The sequence below is a fragment of the Gallinula chloropus genome (assembly GCF_964237585.1).
Source record: "Gallinula chloropus genome assembly, chromosome: 27".
NCBI lineage: Eukaryota > Metazoa > Chordata > Aves > Gruiformes > Rallidae > Gallinula > Gallinula chloropus.
In genome coordinates this window covers 4,938,038-4,959,587 of record NC_140112.1, presented here as the reverse complement: position 1 = coordinate 4,959,587, position 21,550 = coordinate 4,938,038, and the positions used below count along the sequence as shown (strand labels likewise).

Here is a 21,550-nt window from a genome sequence, read left to right as displayed (position 1 = left end):
GTCCAGTAAGCTGTCTCTTTTACATGCCTCGCTCCGCCCCCTGCGCAGTCCTCGGGGCGGAGGCTGCTGCGCTCGGGCAGGCCCCGCCCTCTCCCGTTCTGAAGGGGCGGGGCTATGCGCCAAGCCGCGGGAAGGGGGCGTGTTCCCAGCTGAGCGACGGAGCCGCCTGGTTGGCTAGGCCGCCCGTCGCTCTTGTCTAAAGCTCTCCGCCGATTGGACGCGCCGCTGTGGGGGGGCGGGCACGGCGGCGGGCCGGTGAGGGGGACCGGGCGGCGGGCGCCAGCGGCCGGAGGACGCCCGGCTGCGGGAGGCGGCTCCGCAGCGCCCAGGTAATCGCCCCGCCCGGCCGCGGGCTCCCCTCCCCGCCTCCGCCAGCTCGCCGGCAGGCCCCGCCGCCTCCTTTCCCCCCACCCCGCTCCCTCAGCCGCCCCTCAGCGCGGCCCTAAGGCGGGGCGCGGGGCCGCGTCCCTCAGCCCCGTTCCCCCCCCACCCCCCCGCCCCGGGACCCCCCCACGCTTCCTCTCCCCGCCGCCCTCATTGTTCTTCCCGGGCGGGATGCGGATCCGGCGGGTGCCGTGTTTACTTATTTCTTCCTCCCGGCCGCGCATCTTCCGCGGGGGCTGCAGCCTCGCCCCCTCCCTGCCCCGCCGAGGGGAAGAAGGGGGGGGAATAGGGGGGAAGGGACCGTGACTTGGGAAGGGGCGAGGCGGGAGGAAAGTTGCGTCCCCTGCGGGCAGGTTCCCGGCCGCCTCGCCACACGCCGGGCTGCTCCGGCGGGGCTCTGCCCCCGTACTCCGAGGGGCGGAGGGGGGGAAACCCCAAATACCCCCTTTCCCCGCCCCCCTCCGCCACCCTTCCCAAAAATCCTCCAACCCCGAACCCTTCTCCCCCCAAAACCCGCCGGAGGAGAAGCTGCGGCTGGAGCCGCCCCGGCGGGGACGGGCTGTGCTGCGGCTGCACCGGGGAGCTGCCGGGCTCGTCCTCCGGCTCCCGCCGCTGCGGGGCTGGGGCGGTTTTCCAGCGGGAGATGCTGCAGCTCGGCCGGGCTCTGGCTGCTCGTCCCCCGCATCGCTGCTCGTTTGAAGAAGCGCTTTCTCTCCGCGGGGGCTGGTTCCCCTCCCTTCTCTCCCCCGGGGGACCCCTCTTCCCAAACGAGCCCCTTCTCCCCCCGCTTCTCCCCCGGGGGCTGGCTGCTGTGCAGGCGTTTTCCCGCGGCTACCTGGCCGCGCTGCCTTCCCAGCCTCACGCTGCTGCTGCTGCTGCCAAAGGGGCGATTGGCAATGTCAGGGCAGCTGTGCTTTGAACCGGGGGTTTTGGCTGCTCGTCTTGTGACCGCTGGCTGCGGGCTGCGATTTTAAAAATACGCTTATTTATTTATTATCGTCGTTATCGCTATATTTTTTTGTCTCTTTTTCTCATCCGCAGGCAAGAGAGAACCAAGGAAAATCCGCCTCTTGTCCCCCCCCGCCCCCCCGGCTCTGCTATCGTTGGGGATTTGAGCTGCATCGCCTCTGAGCCCTTTTTTTTCCCCCCCTTAAATAATAAAAAGGCGAACCAAACCCACACAGAACCATGTTGTGCGGAAGGACTTCCACTCCCTGGCTGTGCTGTTAAACGTTAGCAATCAGGAAGAGCCTTTTGGGGGCTGCAGGATCTGGCTTAGTCTGATGCTGCTGCGAAAGGGTTTTGGTGCAGGGAGACAAAACTGCTGCCTCTTCCCTCCGCTCATCGCTCAACATCTGCATTTCCCTGCTGCTGCGCTCCCTATCACACCCTCTCTCCATGGACTGAGTTAATTTTTTTGGGTTTTTTTTTTTTTTGGGGGGGGGGGTTATTTTTCTGGGGAGGGTGGGGGGGGGGAAAAAGGACAAGAGGAAAATCAAGGCATTGCACTGAGAGGAGAGACACTGCGTTTCCAGCTCGCCTTCTGGTGGATCTGGTTTGGAGGTTTAAATCTGGGGGTCTTTTTTTTGGGGGGGGAAAGAAAACATGACGTCGCCAGCAAAATTCAAAAAGGATAAGGAGATCATCGCCGAATATGACACTCAAGTTAAAGGTAGGGCTGGTTTTATTTTCATCTCCCTTTGCTGCTGCAGCCCCGGCTTGGCGATGGCAGGAGTTTGCAGTGGATGTTTGGGTGGGGAAGGGGGAAATCATTTGCAGATTGCCTGGAATTTGCAGGGCTTTTTCATGATGCAGTGCTGGATCGGGCTTGCAGTGCTTTTTTTCTCATCCCCCTGGGGTAGGTTCCTACTACAGTGTTGCCATTTTAAGGTAGGGTGGTAAAGGCTTTTTATTTTTTTTTAATGGAATGTAACAAATCTTTTGAGTTCTGAGAGGTCTGTATTCTTCTGCCTGCTGCTCGAAAATATGGCTTTGCATTTGAAATATGAGAGCCAGATAATTGCTTTTTAATCCTTCTCCTGTCAAGGGAATCTGCTAAAAATCTGTGTAGTGTCAGAAGAGCATATTTCCACTGGCAGTAACAGGGACTGTGCCGAGGGTCCCTGTTAAGCTGTTTGTGCTAGAAAGTTCCATTATTCAGGATTTTTGCTCGTGGTGAGTCCATAATATTCCAGCCTGCTTTTCCTGAACCATGCTCTTGAGTGTTGGACCCTAAGCTTGCAGGCTGTGTATGCACACACATATATATGCATACGTAGAGAAATGAATAAAACCAAGGCATCGATGGTATTCCCATCATCCTAAGGAAGGCAATAAAGACTCACAGGCATATTTGCAATGGTTGTGTGAGTCTTCTGCAGAATTCAGTTGGCTGGGTTTCAGGCTATCATGTGCCTTAGGTAAAAAAAAAAAACACAAACCCAGAAAGATGATGAAATGTCTGCTTAGCTGCTTATTTTTGCAAAGTTTTCGAGATAATGCTGCTTTAAAAAATAGCTCTGGCTTGCTGCATCGCTGGTAGGAAGTTGGGAGATTCAGTGATTTATCTAATTGGTTGAAACTTGCTTGGTATGCTCATGGCGTGCTGGAAAGATGGCCTTGGGGCAGGGTTGATTGAGTTAAATCAATGCCATTTAAAAAAAAATAGTAGTGATTTAAATCTGAGTAGGAAACCTAGATTAAACCTGACAATTAAAATATTGTTTGGCAATTATGTGCTTAGTTATTTTTCCTACGGGGGGGGGGATGGGGGCTGCTCCCTGGTTTCAAATCATTAAAACTTGTTGTCCTGCAAGACTCATGCCCTATGCTGACCCTAGTGCTCTGTACCTAGAAGGTGGTGCTGACATTGATGTTCCAAATGCTTATCTGCACAACTACAAAGTTGGGTAGGAGTTTTTTCTGATTAATTTTTAAAAATTATTACAATTTTCTGTTTCTTTAAAGTTAGAAATGGAGAAGAGCGTGTTTCTTTTTGATTGGGTTAGTTTCTATTCCTGTTTTCTAGCTGTCTGATGGAAGTGGGAATTGAAGTCAGTGTAAAATTAGAGGCTGGCATGTTCTCTCATTACTTACCCCATCAGAACGGGATGGATACAAGCTGGTAGCCACAACGTATACGAATTGGATGAAATACTAAGGATCAAGTCTTTGGAGTGGGTGAAGTGTATCTCCTCACCTCTCAGGTGTTTTTCATGCATTAGAGAAGGAATCATTCTCTTTGAAAAAGACACCAACAAGATGGATAAGGCTGCAGTGAGCCTTCCCTGGGCGCAGAGAGTGGTGCTGCCAAAACTCTGTTCATCTCTGGAGGTGCTTATGCACCGACCTGTCAGTTCAGCTGGTAAATGTGGTACCAGAAGTGAACTGTGGTCTTAGCATAAAGGTTTCTTTGCTTTGTAAACTGTTCCCGTCTTACATATGTGAGGTTACAGCTGTGTACATGGATTGTGAGGAGTGGGAGAGGGGGGTTTGTCTATGAGTTTGTCTCGGGGTATTAATCCTTCTGGGAATTAAGCTTTCCCTGTGCAGAGGACAAGGAGTGGGTGAGGAAGGTGCTAAGCCATCTCCCTTGAGAGGGAGGTGCAGGTGAGCCAACCAGCTCTAAACCACACAGGGTGGTACAGTGACAGTCTGCGTCCCCATCACCTCCTTTGTTCCAGAGGACAGCCAGGACCTTCCCTTCTCTGCTGTCCACAGCCCTTCACAAGCTGCTTGATAATTGAGGATTGTCATCCCTCTGCTTTTTGGTACCTAGTGTGGGGGGACACTTTGGAGTTAAATTCCCCTCCTAAAAATTCAGGAAACGTGCTGTTCATCTCCTAGATACCTGAGTTGGACAGTGATTTCACTCCATGGGGAAGCTCTCAGGAGCAGCAAGACCTCTTGCCTCTCTAATTCCAGAGATGTGTTGGTCTCTTTAACCCAGCAGAAGATGAGATGGTCCTTATGACACACTTAAAGTGTGGTGCTGCCTGGTCATTAAACATACCGTGGTCCTTACATAAAAGTTCTGGTGTCCTGACCCAATCCTGACTTTCATTGTGGGAATGGGGTAGAAGCAGCGTTAACTCTGGTTGTGGGTCGTTTGGTATCTTTTGAGTTGTGAGATGCTGCCATGAAGCAGTTGCTGTGGGAGGGAGATGAATCAGGTGCTGGCATGCCACACGAGCTGTAAGGTGTCATCTGCTTCTCGGATGAGAAAACTCTGGTATTTTTTTTACTGACATTTAGAAACCTAATGCTTCTCTTTTTCCCTCCTGTGTGTTGGAAACCCTGTTTAGAGGCTTCATTTAAAACCCTTAATCCACAAACACCTACTTAAGCACTTTAAATTATTACTAATGGAATGATTGAGCTTTGTTTAAAAACTTAATCATCTTAATAAAAAACTACTTAAAGACTACTTTGGTGATGGTTAATAGATCATAATAGTTTTTCTTTTCTGTTGCTGGCTGAGTTTTTTCCTTGTAAAAGGTGTTTAGGGGTGATGATGAGTTAGTGTTCTCCCATGGCCATGAGCTATAGGTACAGCCAGCTCTTTGCTGCTTTTGGGTTGGAGTTTGCTCTTCCTGTGGTCTGTGTGTGCAGCTCAAGGGAGGGGAGATGAGCTGTAGGATGGAGTGAATTTCTGAAGGTGAAGATTATTTACCTCTTGCACATCAAACTTGTGATCGGGAGACGTGGAGGCTCTGATGTTTTTCTTAATTACTGGTGCAGTGTGGTTGAGGACAAGCTTTGCAGTCTGTGCAGGGTGTCCAGGCTTGGAGGTTGTGGGAACCAGACTGGAATTACTGGGTCTGCCCTTACAGCTGACCACCGGAGCCTGGGCTGGATAACCTCCTGAGCTCCCTCCCAACCTGACCTACCCAGTGTTCCCATGGTCTCCCGTACCTGGAGGTTCGATTACAAACTCTGTCTTCTGCAGAAGAGCCTGCTGAGGTGTCCAGCCAGGGTGGCTTTTCCTCCCCAACTGCATTGACCTTGAGTCCTGTGCCTCTAGGTGCTGCGAGCCAAGCCTGCATTGCGTTTGGCTGCATGGCTGCGCTCTCTGCACTTGAATGCTGCAGGCTGTTGGAGAGGAGAGCTTGCAGTGTTAGCAGGCTCTCCTTCCAAGCCCTGGAGAGTGCTTCTCCCTCAGAGGAAAGGCTGAAATGGCTGCGTGTCATGCGGTGGGAATTCTCCCAACAAGATGACATGGGGTCTGCAGGGGAGGGAAGTGCCGCTTTGATACGTCCCTGTACCATGTGCTCGCAAAGATTGCGAGTTCTGTGAAGCTGGAAAGTGAGATTCTGTGGTCTCCATATGGAGCCTTTGATATCTCAAGCTCATCCCCTTGTCTGGATTGTCTCTCCCAATTCCTTTGTGCAAGTTGCGGTAAAGCAGAGCTAATTAATTTATGCTGTGCAGCGTGTTCCATGTGGGATTAGGATGCTGCCTATCGAGGCCCAACCAAGGACTGTCAGACTGTTTTTTTGGTTTAATGTTTTAAATTGGAGTGTACATTTGCTGAGGAAAGTGATTTATCTCTTAATTCTTCTTTTCTTTCTCCTCGTGTCCCACGAGAGCCTTATATTTAATTAGTTTGTAGAAAGCTTGGGTAAATAGCTTCATGGTTTGGGCGACGGAAATTTAATACCGAAATCTCTTACGCAGCAAAGGGTTCAGAAGCCTCTCCTGTCCTTGAGTACTCCCTAGCAGAGGTTAAAGCACATCCCTTGCAGATCTTGTGGCGCAGCCCGGGAAGCAATAGGCGTATGAAAAATAGATGAGGCTGGTTCTGACTGGAGTGGGCACGGCACAGAGGCGGCTGCATCGTTATTTCACTCAGCATCCTGAAGTAAGCAAAGGTGCCCTGCAGAAGAAATTCAGGCAAGCCTCCCAGCTGCCACTGGATTCAGGCCACTGTAGTGTCTAAATCTTTTTAGTTGCCCAAAAATTGCTGATAAACTTCAGCTAAAGTCCCTTTTGTCTTCCCTTGGTTGAACAGCTGATGGTTTATTTCCCCTGTGATCTTTTTACCTTTAAGTGCTGCTTAAAAACACCTTAAATGCCCCGTGCACATCTTGGTTTTATGCTCTATCTTCTAAGCACCTTGAGTGGGTTTTAATACTGGCAAACTCTGAAGAGCAGTACAGACCTTCCCTGCGTGAAAGATCACCAACCACAGCGGCCGTGACTCGGGTCAGCAGCTGTGATTTTGGGTAGAGGGAGTGTGAGGCTTTTGGTGGCGACTGGAAACAAAATTGGGATTTCTCCCAACTGTGGAAAGTTTTCTTGGTACTGCTGTACCTGCAGCACTTGTCTAGAAAGCAGCTGTTTGTAAACTGTCTTTTAGATCAATAAACACAAATCACTGTCATTTACTTCCTTCCTAAACCCGTGCTCCTGGGGGTTTTCAGGTCTGCTGATGTTAGGCCTGGATGCTGATTTCCCTTCTGTGTATGTCTTCTGCTGGGGTCACCTCTGTGTGTTGGCGATATGAGCACCACGTGTGTGTGTGCGTTGCTTTGGCAGTGCCTATTTAATACCCCCCTGTAAACAGCCTTTTCAGCTGTGCACCCCAGTGGGGTGCAATAGTTGTGAATTTTGACATTTTGAGTTCATCTATATTGGATTACCATCTAGGTTTAAAATGTGAAACTACCTTTTAAGGGGGTTTTACAGTTCATCGTTACTCTGTGCGTGTAAGTGATTCCCTTTGTTTGCAACAATGACTTGCTCCAAACTCCAGCTATGGAATTGCTGGAGGATCATCTGGTTTTCTGCAGTTCTTGATAGTGCTAATCCCTTGAGTTTTGGAGCGGGATTGGGCCAACCAAGCAGCCTGCTGCCAGAAAGGGGGGGAAGGGGCTGTTGGCTGGCTGGTTTGATGTTACAGCAATTGTTTTGTATTTCTTTGTGTCCTGTGTACGGTCCCTACTAATGGATTATTAACGGGGATGGGAGGAGGTGGAAGAATGCAGAACCTTCCTTCTTTCCATCTCCAAAATCCCTCTGTCGCAGATCCATCACGTATTGCAAGGCTGGAGACCAAGGCTGACCGAAAGACCTCTGTCTGCTTAGGTGTTGCTTTTCCTTCCCAAAGCAGAAGGAACTGCCAGCATGACTCCAGTTGGGTTTCTATTAAAGCTTTACTGGTGACAGCCAGCTTTCCCTAACTCCCAGCTACAGGAGCCCCGCTGCGTTTCTCCTTGGCTCTAGAGGATTTCCTTTGGTGGTAAGGGTACGCATTAATATCTCTTCCTTTTGCTGTTATTTAAAAGGCTTGACTTCTTTTAATGTCTTACTGATTTTTGCCTATTTAGGGAATTTACTTGGAAGGTCCTATCTGGTCAGCTTTTTCAGCTGTCTCTGTGAAGAGTGAAAACTCCAGACCTTTGTTGAGCTGGAAAGTATGTTGAAACACATGTTCTTTTGAATAGCTTTCGCTCTGCCACGCACAGTTGACATTCATTACTTAGGACTTTATTTAGTTCATTTTTTGTATGACTTTTGCAGATTTCATGCTTGCTTGTTGAGAATTTCTACAACATCATGGGAGTCCTGCTCGCTGGATGTTGGCAGTGTTTTGTAGGCAACGGAAGCAAGTAGAGTTACGATTTGATATGCTGAGGGATAAGAAGTATGGGAGAAAACAGGAGAAAGGATCTTGGCTTCACTGTAATTCCGTCTTCAGAGACCATTCTTTATTCTCACTTATTTTAAACCAGGACCTTCTTTTTGTGGAGCATCCTGATGAAACTCTTGGTGTGAGTGTGTAAAGTCAGGAAACACAAGTGGATGTGGAGTAGCTGTGTCAAGGAAGCTCCGCTGGTATTTTTCCAAGTCAGTGCTGCAAATGGGTTTGAACCATTTAAAAAACTATTTTCACTATCAAAGTCACTGTTTACTGTTAAACTCTAAAGCTTCTGACCCAGGCATTCTCCTTTCGCTCCATATGGTGAGAGTTCATCATTGCTTGGGAAAAAAGTATGGGGATGGGAATTAAAGACAAGTTACATCCTTAGCAGTTATTACTGTAAAAGGATCGTGTGTTTACTAGAGCTGGAGTTATTTGGGAGTGCTGCTGGCAGTCCAGAGAGGTGTGAGCATGGTGTTGGGATGGCAGCGTGCAGCCAGTGGTGGGTCTGGAAGTGACAGGCAGTGTTGCGAGGATGTGCGTCTTGGGAGAGGCTGTGTTTGCTGTTCCGAAGCGAAGCAGCAGAAATGGAAGCAACTGGAAATGCAGATGTGAGCTGTGCCTGGGTGTCAATCTCAGCTGATAGGCCTGGCACAGCCGTGGGCTGTACTCGGTGTGCACGCTGGGGTATGCTGCAGCATGCTGCATGGAGTAGTGTGGTAAATCCTTGGCGTAAACCACGAGCAGCAAATTCTCAAGGTGGTTCACGAGGTTCCTCCCTCTCCTTTAACGCCTGCTTGCTCTCCAGCTTTTTCTCTCAAGGTGTGGTGCCTGCATGTGGTGTGCAAATTCTTAGCTCTTCAAGTGTTTCCGGGGTGCCACAGGAGCAACTTCTGCTTCACGTTTACTTCTGTGAAACGAGCTGAGTTGGGCCGGGAGCTGCCTCATCCTGTGGCACATAAGCAGCTTTTTGACTCTTGAGAAGGAGCCAAATAAACAGATTAACTCTAAACCAAGAGTGGATTTTAATCTGCAGTCACTAAGTGCTGCAAGCAGGGTGATTTGGTCAGCCCTTCTAATTTTGAAGTTTGTTTTTTTGTCGTAGGACTTTCCAGGAAGAGCCTTTTGGCTTCCCTTCCCTTCCCTTAAGTAGGGACGGGATTTCTGGTTTGTTTATGTACCGCTGCCATTGGACAATGCCTTTCACGCAGAGAGTGAGCCATGGAGCTGGGCACTTTGTAGATGGGCAGTGTGTGCAAATTGAATCAAGCTAAAATAATGACAGTTATTGCCTGGGAATTAGTCCCTGGCGCTTTGGATGGACAGCAGTCCGGTCCCGCTGCTCTGGTGGCCCTGTGAGGAAGTGGGGTTTTGTTCCTTTACAGGCTTGTAGCTGCCAGAATTGCTGAACTGCTTGCTCTGAACAAGTGGATCGATTGTTTTCTAACCAAAGATCCTACAGCTCAGTCAATCAAAACAGTTCTGTCATCGGTGGCTTTCATAAGGCAGGCTGGCAGGGTGCTGAATGTGGTTTTCTTGCTGGAGCTTTTCTGTGCTACCAGGAAAGGGAGAGGATGATTAGCAGCACAAACTAGCCCTTATTCTAGGAATGAGATTGTCTAGAAAGGTATTTTTCCTTTTGCCTTTGGTGTTCAGCCTCAGTGCTGCATGCCCACGGGGCGAGGGAAGGCTGGGGAGAGGCGTTTGTTGGGTGCTGCTCACACCATCCTTGATCCCTGCGGTGGGGTGCAGGGCTTTAAGCTATTGAAACACGGAGGGGCTTTTTCTCCCTGTTGCATTCGCAGCTGGAGACTCAGTAATGATGGATGGGGTGCAGTTCTGTTTCTCATTTCTCACCCTCCCAATTTCCCATCCATCCCCATCCACCACATCCAGACGTAGTGAGGATGGTGCTGCAGATAACGTGGTGGATGCTGATGTTTTAATCACCAGCCTGTTCAATTTTGTTCCGAGCGTGTCTGGATATTGCAGTAATAAAACACAGTGCTGTGGGCTGCTGCTGGAGGCTTAGTGGTGAGGAGTCTTAAAGGGGAACCCCAGCTTGTGCTCGTCCTCTGCAGGAGTTGCTCTTGGTTGCTTTAGTGGTCTGAACAAAATGAGGTGGGGATTGTCGTTTCCCTGCATCAACCATTATATTCAGGACTTAATTGATCCCCTCCTTCCCCTTCTCAGCTGGGAGTGATCCGTGCAGGGCAGGAGGAAACCAAATTGAGATGGTTTGAAGGAACTTTCTGGGCCACGGCACGTTACGTATGATTATGCCTTTATTTGGGGAATATTTAAGATGCCTGTTAGATGAGGTTTAAATATAGTGGGATAAATTACTCTTGTGTCTTTGAGGATGCTCCTGCTCATTAGCACTTAATTTGCAAAGTGAGGTGTTAGGGGAAATTCCACAAAATCCTTGATGGGGGTTAATGCTGGGGCAGTGCTCGTGCTGTTCTGCTGCTAAGGCTGCCTGCTATCCAAAACTAGAAAGACTAACTGCCATCCAAAACACATTTGATGTGATGTTCTTGAAAAGGAAGAGAAAAAAGAATTATTCACGTGTTTCATTAGCACTATTTGTTATTAAAATGTGAAGAATTCTACATAGGGACAGTATTACAGCTCCAATAAGCTTCTGCTCGGCTCCCAGATGTAGTTACCCAGCTCAGGCAGTACTCTGGCAGCCACAGACAGATGGTAGCTGCTGTGTGCTCACCAGCATACGGCATTTCTCCTTCCTCCATCCAATTCATCTGGGGAGGGCTGTCTGTAGTGTTTTACTCAGAAATCACAGCTATGACGAGTTAACTTCTCCTAAGGCTGTTGATGGCACAACGAATAACCATCCAGGCAGTTGTGAGGAGTGATCAGTAAGGAAGCTTTCTACAACACTGATGCTCTTCCACCTTCCTGAAAGCCTGCAGCTGCTTCACGTGCCTGGACAGCAGAATTTGGGCACGGAGCACAACGGTGAGGTGGAGGGAATGGATGCTGCCATGCCTGCCCCCTGGAAGGGTTGCTTCCCTGAGTGCAGCACTTGGTTCTTTCATTTACTTATTTCAGTCTGTTTTGTCATCAGTAGGTGTGAAGTCAGCTGTTTGGATCACAAAGTGGGTATATTGCAGGTGTGTTTTGAGGCATGTTGGGTGAACTCAAAGTGCTCTGAAAGCTCAGGACAGAAAATGTACATAAGAAGCAGCTGATATTACTGTGGAAAAAACTGGTCCCCATTTTTGTTATGATGTGCAGTGGGAGTATTAGTGAATGGTAATGGCAAACCACAGCCTGTGAAGTGTTTTACAGACTCTAGAAGAACAGCTCTGAGCAGGCCTGAGGAGGTTTTTCTGCTCTGTTTGATAACCAGTTATTAAGAAATCTAATAAATTAATATCTCTGTGAAGTGGCTTCGGAAAGGAGCCTGGTTTTGCTTTGGTCTCTTTAATGAGAGTTACTCTTCATAAGTTTCTATGTTCTCTCCATCCATTGCTGAAGGAAGCCTGCTTCATCCCATTTACCCTTTAAAACAGCAAAAAAAAAGGTTACCCACTAAGATTTCTGCTGTGTAGTGGGCTGCTTGTACCCCCCTGCATCCCAGTTCAACAGGGTGGACTCCAGTACTGCAGGAAGATGCTGAGATATGAACAGAAGCCTTTGCCAGTAAAGGACTGCAAAGTGTGCAGCTGGAAAAGGGAGGGGGAAAGGGTTTCTGGGCTCTGTGGAGGGAGGAACAACTGCAACACTACAAAGGTCACAGGATACAGCAATGATGTTTGGATGGAAACTTAACTTGCTATGAATGAAATTGTGCTTTGTGTTTTCCCCCTGGAGCTGAATGTCTAAAAACTCTGGATACTTCTTGTTCTGTTTTGGTTTTGATTTGTTTTTTTTTTCCCTTTTCTTTTTTTGGCTCTGGTGTGCTTCCATGGGTTGTGCTATAGAAATGAAACAAAATGGAAAGACAGCAGACAGGCAGCACCCACACACGTGTTGGGAGAGGCTTAAATACCCCAATCTCTGGGTTAACCAGAGCTGTGACATGAATAGTTTCTGGTTAATTGAGTACAGTGTTCTCAAGTCAAAGTTTGGTCTGTGCTGAACAAGCAGGGAAGGTTTCTTAGCCTGGAATTTACCTTACCAAAGGTGTGGGTGCTGCTGAGTAGGGTTGGATGAACTCAGAACTTATTTCCCCCATCCCCATCGGGTCAGGAGGCAGATATAAAGGGCTCCTTGCATCCATTATTTCCCACCTCTCACTCTTTCTCTCCAGAAATCTTGGCTAAAAATGCCCCCTGCTTCCCCCAGCATGTCCTTGGGGTTCAGGTTGTAGGTGTGCTTCAGAGTTAAAGCAAGGGAGCAAATTCTGGTGTTGGCCTCTCTGGAAAATCCCTGTAGGTAGAGTCATCTTTCATGTCTTGAAAGCAGCGACAGCTGTTGCCAGCAGGTGAGAGAGTTTTGCTTTGGGTTTTGTTTTATTTTGGTCTGAAGCTTCAAGCTATCTTCTGGTTCGCTGCTCTAACAGTTGGTCATCCTTGCTGTGTTTTGTAAATTTGCTTGACTGCTCCTGATTAATTTCTAGCCTGAGCTCTGTGGTAGGAGTAGGACGGTACTACAGAAGGCTCCACCAGTGTTTTGGGCAGGAGTTTGCAGTTGCTGGACCAAAGCAGATGAGTCCATCATTCCTCTACCGCTTCCCCCAGCGAGCAGCATCTGCAGCTTCTGAAGTTCCATAATAAATACTTGCTGTAGGCTGAAAGATCAGCTGTAATTTTCTCCCTACTCTGTTGCCTTTTCCAGCTCCCTCGTGTTGTTTCAGTGGTTTTTATGATGAGGCTTCATGCGAATAGTTCCCATTCATGCCCCACCCTTGGCCAAGCCCTGAGCCCCACGGCCAGCTGCTCTGGTTGGGATGGAAGCACTCCCCACTTACTGCTACCTGGAGCTTGGGGACCTTGTGAAAGGTTTGCTGTGGCCCTTACTGTAAGAAGTTATTTGTGTTGGCTATCTAAACAGATTTCTCAGCTCTAAAAGAGCCTTGCCTCTCCTTTCAAGGCGGAGGTTGCTCCGGAGGGAAGGCGTGTGCAGGGGATGTTCCCTTAGGGAAGAGTGAGTTGGGTTTGTTGTTTGGGAAGCGATCAGTATTGAGCCAGCCTTGCTTGGGTTGTGTGTTGTGGAAAGGCTTACGCTGTGCTTACAGAGCTACGTTCAGTCTTTGACAGCAATAGCAAGGTTAAATTAGACTCCCTGCACCAAGGGCTCTCTGATGTACAGGGAAACCAGGTTCCTTTGCTTTCCCCACCACCTCTTCTCAGCCAGGATCCCCTGATGCCTCACTGTGTGTGCTTTTAGCTCATTCAAATCTGTTGTCCAGAGCCCAGGTGTTCTCATTTAACATTTCTTTTACATTCAGTGGTTTTATCAACTATTTGGAAAGCTATTTTTAGGTTTTTTATCGTTCAATCTTTCTTTACTTGGGAGAGGTGAGTTTGGGTTCAAATAAGAAAATGCCTGTCCTGTTCAGCGTGCCAGCACTGGTCAGCTGTGAGAGTCCCTTACAGTCCACGCTCTGTTACTACATCACTTTCTAAACTCCTGTTTCACTTAACATCTTAAATCTGGTTTCAGTCTGTGTGGTGACCCCCTCTCCTGTCAGCAAAAGTGAGGATGTTAATGCATCATACGTAATATTTATAATTGAGAACTCTTTTAATATCAGAGAAGCAAGCAAAACCTGCCCAAAAGCCAGTTATCTTTTGTTAAATCCTCTGATTCTGAAACTCCCTGTAGCGTATTTTAGGCAATATAGATGTTATTCCTTGTCTACTTTGAAAATCAGATGATTCCTGGGTATAACTATGGGCATATTGTATGAGTTTATAACATGCACATAGCACCAGTTTACTTCCCTCTTCAAAATTCTACCTGTTTTCCTTTCCAATAGCTTGATGTGTTTAATGATCATCGAAAGAACAGCCCATCTAAATTAACATCTCTGCTGGTCTGATGGTGTCAGAGCTTTGCTGGTGCTGTTTTCCCCCCGGGTGAGGACAGCATCCTCCTGCTGCTGATTCCCATCTGTTTGGAGGAGCCTGTGCTCCTTGGGTTGCTGAATGAGGTCTTTCAACCGGTCTCACCCAGTTGAATGGCATTGTGTTCCAAGCAGACCAAAAGTAGGTAAAAAGATTAAAGGGTAGCAAGTTACTCAAAATGACCTAAATCGAGGTCTCCAGTGAGATTTATGGGATTCGGTTACAGATCTTTAAGCATGTTGAGAGAACACTGAATTATTTTCTCTTTGGCATCGCAGCCTGTGTGGCTGGAGAGGATGTGCTGCCTCTTCTTCAGAGAAGGTCCTCTGACAGAGCAGATAATTGCACCTGGGGGCTGCGTGTGCATTGCATTTATTACTTTTTTGGTGGTTTTTTGGAGGTGATGGAGTGACAAACCCCCCAGCAATATTTAGAATGAGACTGCTGGCACGAGGTGCTCGCTGGTTCAGGTTGGGAACTGGGAGCAGGGTACTGCAGCTCATCACTCAAATAAAACTCCGTGGCATTTACTGCATGGCACAGTCAAACCCGATTCCATGAATGAGTCTGGGTTTGTACAACCTTGAGTTGGACTATCAGGCAGCCAAACTGTGTCTGCAGGTATCCCCTCTGTTGAGTCCCATCTCCCTTCCCTTCTGCCATTGGGGAACAGTTTGGGCAATAAGTAGGAAATAAACACCCCCCCTGAAATTCCTTAACACAAATAAACAGGTTTGCTATTTTTAAGGGCTGGGGTTTTTATGATTCTCCCAAAGTTCTCTTTTGCTCCGCTGGGATTGGGTCTTGAATGAATGTTTTCTCTAAGATTTATTTTTAGGAGTTAAAGCTTATGTGAACTTTAGCGCTGGCAAAGATACTCCATTGCCAGGCACAGCATCTAATTTATATCTTAGTGTCTTTAAACCCTTGAGCTGCCAAGAAGAGAGGCCAGTTAAGAGCTCTGAAGGGGGGATGCTCATTTTGCTGCCTCCTGTGCTGTGGGTTTGTTGGTTCTTTCCTAAGGCTGTGAGAAACCTTCGCTGTCCCGACTGGACACCTCTGTGAAGAGGTTCGGCTTAAATAGGATCATAGGATGGTCTGGGTTGGAAGGGACCCCAAGGATCACAGAGCTCCAACCCCCCTGCCACAGGCAGGGACACCAACCTCCAGGCCTGGAGCTACACAAGGTTGCCCAGGGCCCCATCCAACCTGGCCTTGAACACCCCCAGGGATGGGGCACCCACCTCTTCTCTGGGCAGCCTGTTCCAGCCCCTCACTACTCTCTCTGTAAAAAGCTTCCCCCTAAATTGAAGGAAGTTTGTGACTATTAAATATTTCTCTTGGTGGTAGAACACACAGGAAACTCTTGTTATGATGCCCTGGCCTCTTCCTGTGCATAAAATACTCTGATTCCTCGGGGTGGGCTCGTTTGGTCCTAGGGGATTTGGCAAAGAGGGGTTGTGCCAGAGCAAACACAAGAGTTCCAGAGACCTTCTCCTTGGTCACAAGGCACAGTGCTGGGAATTGCCTCTTGCTTTCTGACCAGTTTATTTTGTCCAGTGAGAGATGGGTGAGCAGAGCTGCTTTTTTAGGATGCTTTCTCCATGCTCCCAAATGCTGTGATACGCTGATGATGATGATGCTGCTCATGCTTTGCTTCTTGTCAGGTGGGACTAGACTAGACAAGGAGACACAAAGCAATCAGGCAGGTTTGAGGAAGGGAAAGAGTTGGCAAGAGCAAAGAAAAATCCACTTTGCCTTGTCAGTGATCAGCGTGGACTTAAAATTTCAGCAAGTGCCTGGCTCCCTGGTGATCTCATTTCGTACATGCCTGCGCGTGGTTTGAGGTTGGGCTCTTCATAGCAGCATCCGGAGCGGCTGCTCTCTGCGTGGTGGTGACAGTGGGTATGTCTGTTATTGCTGATGGCAAATTGGTTAATAGTGTGGTTAAGTCTAAATAAACCAACAGTGCAGACCGTGTTTCTTTCATTGCCTGAGTTAATATTTTTATACACCTACTATTAGCTCTCTGGTGTGCGTGTGTGGGGGGGTGTTTTTTTGGTTTAGTTTTAGTTCTTTTGCTCAGCTGGATGAAGCTTTTCTGTGCTGCATCCAGCTGAGCAACCAGTAACCATCCACTCAGGCTGGTTTTCACAGCCAGTGGTGATTCCTCTCTAGAAAGGCTAAAAAATGCCATTGAATGCTCCAAGCTCAGGACTTGAACTCATTTTTATCAAGCCAAGCAACTTATTAATGGCTTAATTGACGTCATTCTGTTCTGGGTAGAGGTTAGAGTCTATTTTCTCCTCTTGGCACGGTTGTAGATGAAGTGAGAAGTCCAGTGAGCACACCAGTGAGATGAGCTGGGTATCAGTGAGTTGATTTTGGAAGCTGTTTTTTTTCTTTGCTTCCTAAAGGGATCCCCAGTTATCTGCTCTTTAATAGAGTGTTCTCATGCAGCGATCTGCAAATTAGAAATAAGTAAAATCTATTTTAATGAGTGAGAAGTCAGTGTGGATGACTCAAGCTCCATCCTTTTTAGATCCTAATTCAAATTAATTCCCTGTTTGGAGCAGTCGAAATGTCACCAAATGTTCACACTGTCGGAAGGGTTGGGAGTGGCTCCTCTCTTGGATGGATTGCACCGTGCTGCCAAAGGTGGTGGGCTCCGACTCCTGGCAGCTCCGGCAGAGAAGCAGGAGCCTGGATGGAGAGTGGGAGGATGAATCACTTACTTCTCCACTCCTCTGGACCCAGATTGGAGCTGGGAGGAGCTTTTGGCTCTGATTGGCAGCAGAAGAGACTCTGCCTTGGGTTTCTGCGGATGTATGATGAGCCCTGAGGAGGTGATGGGGCTCCTGGGGCTTAAGTAACATGGTTTTTTTACAGGCTGATATTTCTGTGGCGATTACAAATCAAAAAACTATTAATGTTTATAGAAATAACCCCAGTACATTGCTTTATTTTGTGAATGGAGTGTCACTTCATAAATAATTACGGAGTCGTGCTGAGATGTGTGCAGTATCCCTAGGCAATGGTATTCATTCCCAGTATGTGCCTACTGGTTTTGATATATTTTGACTTCCTTAGAAATAAATGATGGAGGTGAGCTAGTGTTCTTGGAAAGCAGAGGCACAGCCGTGGCTTCTGATTTCAGCTGCCATGCTGGATGTGCAGTATGATTTCTGCCTGATTTACTTAGTACCCATCGTCTTCATCAGCACAGTGGTGATGCTGAATGAGAAGGCAGGGAGGGAATTTAAGACCTGTAGAAGAAAAAGTTGTAATTGGGATATATTGAGCACACAGACAGGAGGGGAATCAGCTTGTTGAAAGGATAGACAATGGCAGGACAAGGGGGATGGAATGAAGCTGAAGGAGGGAAGGTTTAAATTAGATATCAGGGGGAAGTTTTTTCCAGAGAGAGTGGTGAGGGGCTGGGACAGGCTGCCCAGAGAGGGGGTGGGTGCCCCATCCCTGGGGATGTTCAAGGCCAGGTTGGATGGGGCCCTGGGCAACCTTGTGTAGCTCCAGGCCTGGAGGTTGGTGTCCCTGCCTGTGGCAGGGGGTTGGAGCTCTGTGACCCTTGGGGTCCCTTCCAACCCAGCCCAGTCTGTGATTCTATGATTCTATATTTGCTGTATGAGGGCAATTCTCCATGTGGCCTCCTTTCCCAAGTTCTCTGCCTTTATTTATCACGGATGCTCCTTAAAACCTTTTAGCAGGTTGTGAGCAGCCGTGGCCTGGACGCAGCAGCAACTGGTTCCCCTTGGGAATGCCCTGGCGTACGGGCAGCGTGCTGCCCCGTGCAGCTTTCCAGGCCTGTGCTGCTGCCTCTTAGCACGGTTTTCCTCTGCTCCTATTTCTAAATACAAGATCCACTCTGCACAGCTTAATTCTAATTCATGGGTGGAGTTTTTCTACTGCAGCGATCTCAAAGGCTGCCTGAGCTCAGACTTCCCATACCGGGCTGACGTTCAAAGAGAAACTTGCTTGTTTTACACTTTAAATAGCTCTGGGATGGGGAGGTGGATAGTGAGAGCACACAATGCGGCCGGCGCTGGGCTGGGGGGGCTCTGCAGGGCTATTATTAGAGGACAATAGCCGGAATGAAAAGCCATAGAGGCTGTTGGGTTTGAGCCATTGTATGCGAGCGATATTTTTAATTTGGAGAGCCAGAGGTCTTACAGGATCTCCTTCTCTTACGCTCCTCCTCGTTGGAGACCTCTTGCTGTTGTTCTTTGCTGCTGACAGTGGAGGTTATGAAGGCCAGTGGCTGCTTTTAAAGCGAGCTTGCCAGTGCTGCTTGCACAGGGTCATGTTAAGGTACCCAACCGGCTGGCTGCATTGTGGAAGGTGGCAGTTTTTGCAAAGATGAGTCAACTGAGAGTTCAGCCTATGGCTGTCATGCTCCCTTTGTGTTAATGCTCTCCAAAGGAGGCTCACAGATGCACAAGAAAGGTGATGATCTGATTGCATCACTCCCAGGGCTCTGGAGGAAGCTGATGTAGCTGAACAGAGTTCATCTTGACCTTGGCTGATGTCAGAAATGAAGAGGATTTCGTGGTGCTTTGCTGACTCAGTCCATCACTCTGTTTAGGAGTCATAAAGCCTTAATCTTTAAGAAACGGGGATTTTTTTGTCTGAGCAGGAGTAATTGCTTTGCAAGACATTAGGCGGTTGGTTCATAATCTCTCTGGCACCATTTACCTGAGTTAGGCATCTCTATGGATGTGTCCGTGCAAGACAGAGCCTCAGCTTCAAGGGCATGAAATTTGACAGCTCTATGGGTTGTGGAGAGAGACAGCACTTAAATGTTGGAAATAAAATTTTATTTGAAGTTGTAGATAGGCAACTGCATCATATTTCTCACAATGTGCTGGATGAAATGCCTTCCTCAAGTCTGGTTTCCCTGATGGACCTTTTCCCTTCTTACCTTCTCAAGCATTAGTGGAAAAAAGCTGCACTTTAGATAAAATGAGCAGAGCTTTCTGGCGTTAGGAGGAGAGGAGGTCCTGGAGGACACGTTTTCTGGTTTCACAGTTGATAAAGGCATTTTTCATGTAGGAAGCTGTAGAGCAGAACATGTCCTGAGCACCTGGGAGACAATCTCAACCATCCCACAGCTCCAGACTGAATTCTGTGTCTGAATATAACTTTAATAGCTTTTTACCTGAATTGATGAGAGTGGAATCTTGGTCTGATCTCCATCAGCACTGTGTATCCTCTGCAGTTTTGGCCTGCAGTTTTGTATGGTTAATTGATCTTTGACCTTCAGTAAGTAAGTTGAGCCTCAAAGAGTCATTGTTGAGTGTCTGCCTTTGGAGATGTGAATTGTCAGGCAGGGAACAGCCTTGTCATAAGTTGTTGACACAGTTTTTGGAAGGGGGGAACTGAAACCTCTTGAGGGAAGAATTTTCTGTTCGTTCTATTTTGAGTATATTGTGAAATCAAGGAAAGTACAAGCCGATATTAAAGCGGACATTTCGATAAGTGTGTATGCTGCAGTAAGAATCAGCTTAGGGTGAAGCGTGTGGTGATGAGGGGGATGTATCCATGGGGCAGCCTGGCACTGACAGCCCGTCAGTCGTGCTGCAGGGAAGGTTTTGAACTGAGCCACCAAGCAGAGAAGCGATGGGTTAAACCATAACGGTGTTCAGAGCGATCTGTGGTGGTGGGGATTTGCTCAGAATCTCTCCTCTTGGAGCATCGTCACCTAAAACCCTCCCCACAGGGTATGGGAGGGAGAAGTAGTTTCTCTTACAACTTCATGTTGAAGTGTGGGGGTTTTTCTGAGAGAGCTGCTGCTTCCAGTAGCTGCTGTGGGGGAAGCAGCTGCTGTCACCAGGCGCCTTGACTTCTTCCTCAGCTGGCTCTTGAATTTGAGGAAGATGATTTGCATTGCTGAGGGTGTTGCTGATGCAAGCTGCAAATGTGGAGCTGTTCGTTTCAGTCCAGTCCTTCTGGACATGGTCTGTGAGGATGCAGGGGAGTGCTGCTGTGTGTCACCGTGGCTAACAATGAAGTCTGTTGGGTGAGGTGGAAAGCCAGAACGTGTCAGGCAGTCTTCAGATTGATTGGCTTGACTTCCTTCCCATGCGGTGGTTTCTTAGCTATACTTTAGGAGATTAAAAGCTGGACATCCTGTTCTTGAGGAGGTTTTGCACTTCTGGCTTGCAGCATAGGTTACTTGGAAGTGGAAAGGCGGCAGCGATTGATGCCTGCCGTATGCTTATCTCATTAGTGGGATGGTATTCCCAGTCCAGCGCAGAGTGAACTTCCAGCCGTGCGATGGGACAGCCAAACGCAACGTCAGCAGCCATGCTAACACAGGGCTGCTAAATACAGGGGCTTTCTTACCTTTCTTCTTAATCTGCCCTGTCTGCAGACCTGGGGGGAAGCTCAAGGGAGACTGCAGGGTTAGGGACGGGCACCTTTGCTGCCATACTCCCTAAATAAAGGACCAAAGGGCAGGTGTTTGTCCTGCTGTGACAGGCTCAAGCCATGCTGGTGCTCACAGAGCTTCACGCTTGTGTTCTTCCTTTGCAGTGACTTTGTGGTATCGCTGCTTGTCCTTCACTGCTTTTTTTTAGTGTCTGGTTTTCCTTTTGAAATGATGCTGGAGGTTTAATAGTAAAAATAGGCTTTGATGTAGCCTTTGTGTCTTTTTGGTTTGCTTTCAGATGTCATCCTTCTGCCTCCCCCTGAGCTTAGCCTCAACTTCCCCCTAGAAGTAATTTACCGGCAAACTGCTGAAAGTTAGCAAACAAAAAGCCTGGGGTTCTTAAAAACCAATGGAAAACTTTAAAAAAAACCCCAAAACCCCAAACCTACCCACTTTTTCTCATAAGCTTCATTTTTTTGGAAAGAAGGTAGTGTGTGTAATTTAAAGTTTGCTGACTGACTACTCGCTTCTGCCGAAGAGCATCCGTGCTTGCTACGTAATCAGTGTTCTTCAGGGGAATAAGCTGATGGGGACCAGGCTTTGTTTGTTGGTTTGTTTTTTAACAGAATTTTAGTCCTTTTTAATTGCAGCATCCTCTGCAGATGTTGGAGTGTCATAGAAATGAAATGTGGAAACAAAGGCGAAGTTGTCGTGGCTTGCTCCCAATCTGAGCCAGTAATTAAGCTGTCAGTAGTGGAGAGTTCGGCTGACTTGGTCTTTTGGCAAATGATGTATGGATTCATTAATGGGAAAGGCAAACGTAAAATGAGCGATATTCAGTGGTTTATATGTATCAGTGCATCTGCTTTGGCAGATAAAGGATGAAAACTTAATATCTGGGGGTTATTTAGTAGCTGGAGCCGTTGCTGATCGCTGTCAGGGTAGAAACGAGCAGGAATACCAGGACTCTGTGGATTTCTGCTCTTCTGCTTGCATAGAAGAAACAGTGGCACAGCATTCGTGGTGGGAGGTTGCCAGTATCGCTTAGGGAAGCAGGTGATGGAGATGGGCTAGCAGGTCCAGGATTGCTTCTTCATGGCAGTG

The 21,550-nt window shown here is 48.0% G+C and overlaps 1 protein-coding gene across 3 annotated transcripts in view; it reads left to right on the top strand.

The window, feature by feature from the left end:
• Positions 1–1,871: 1,871 nt before the first annotated feature.
• Positions 1,872–21,550, top strand: part of SRGAP2 (SLIT-ROBO Rho GTPase activating protein 2) — a gene marked incomplete at its 3' end in the record, with an annotated part of 95,507 nt that continues 75,828 nt past the window's right edge. For all 3 annotated transcript variants that reach the window (XM_084275791.1, XM_084275790.1, XM_084275789.1), the window contains exon 1: positions 1,872–2,056. In XM_084275791.1, the coding sequence (XP_084131917.1) occupies positions 1,990–2,056 (67 nt within the window). In that variant the 5' untranslated portion in view covers positions 1,872–1,989. The remainder of the gene's footprint in view (positions 2,057–21,550) is intronic.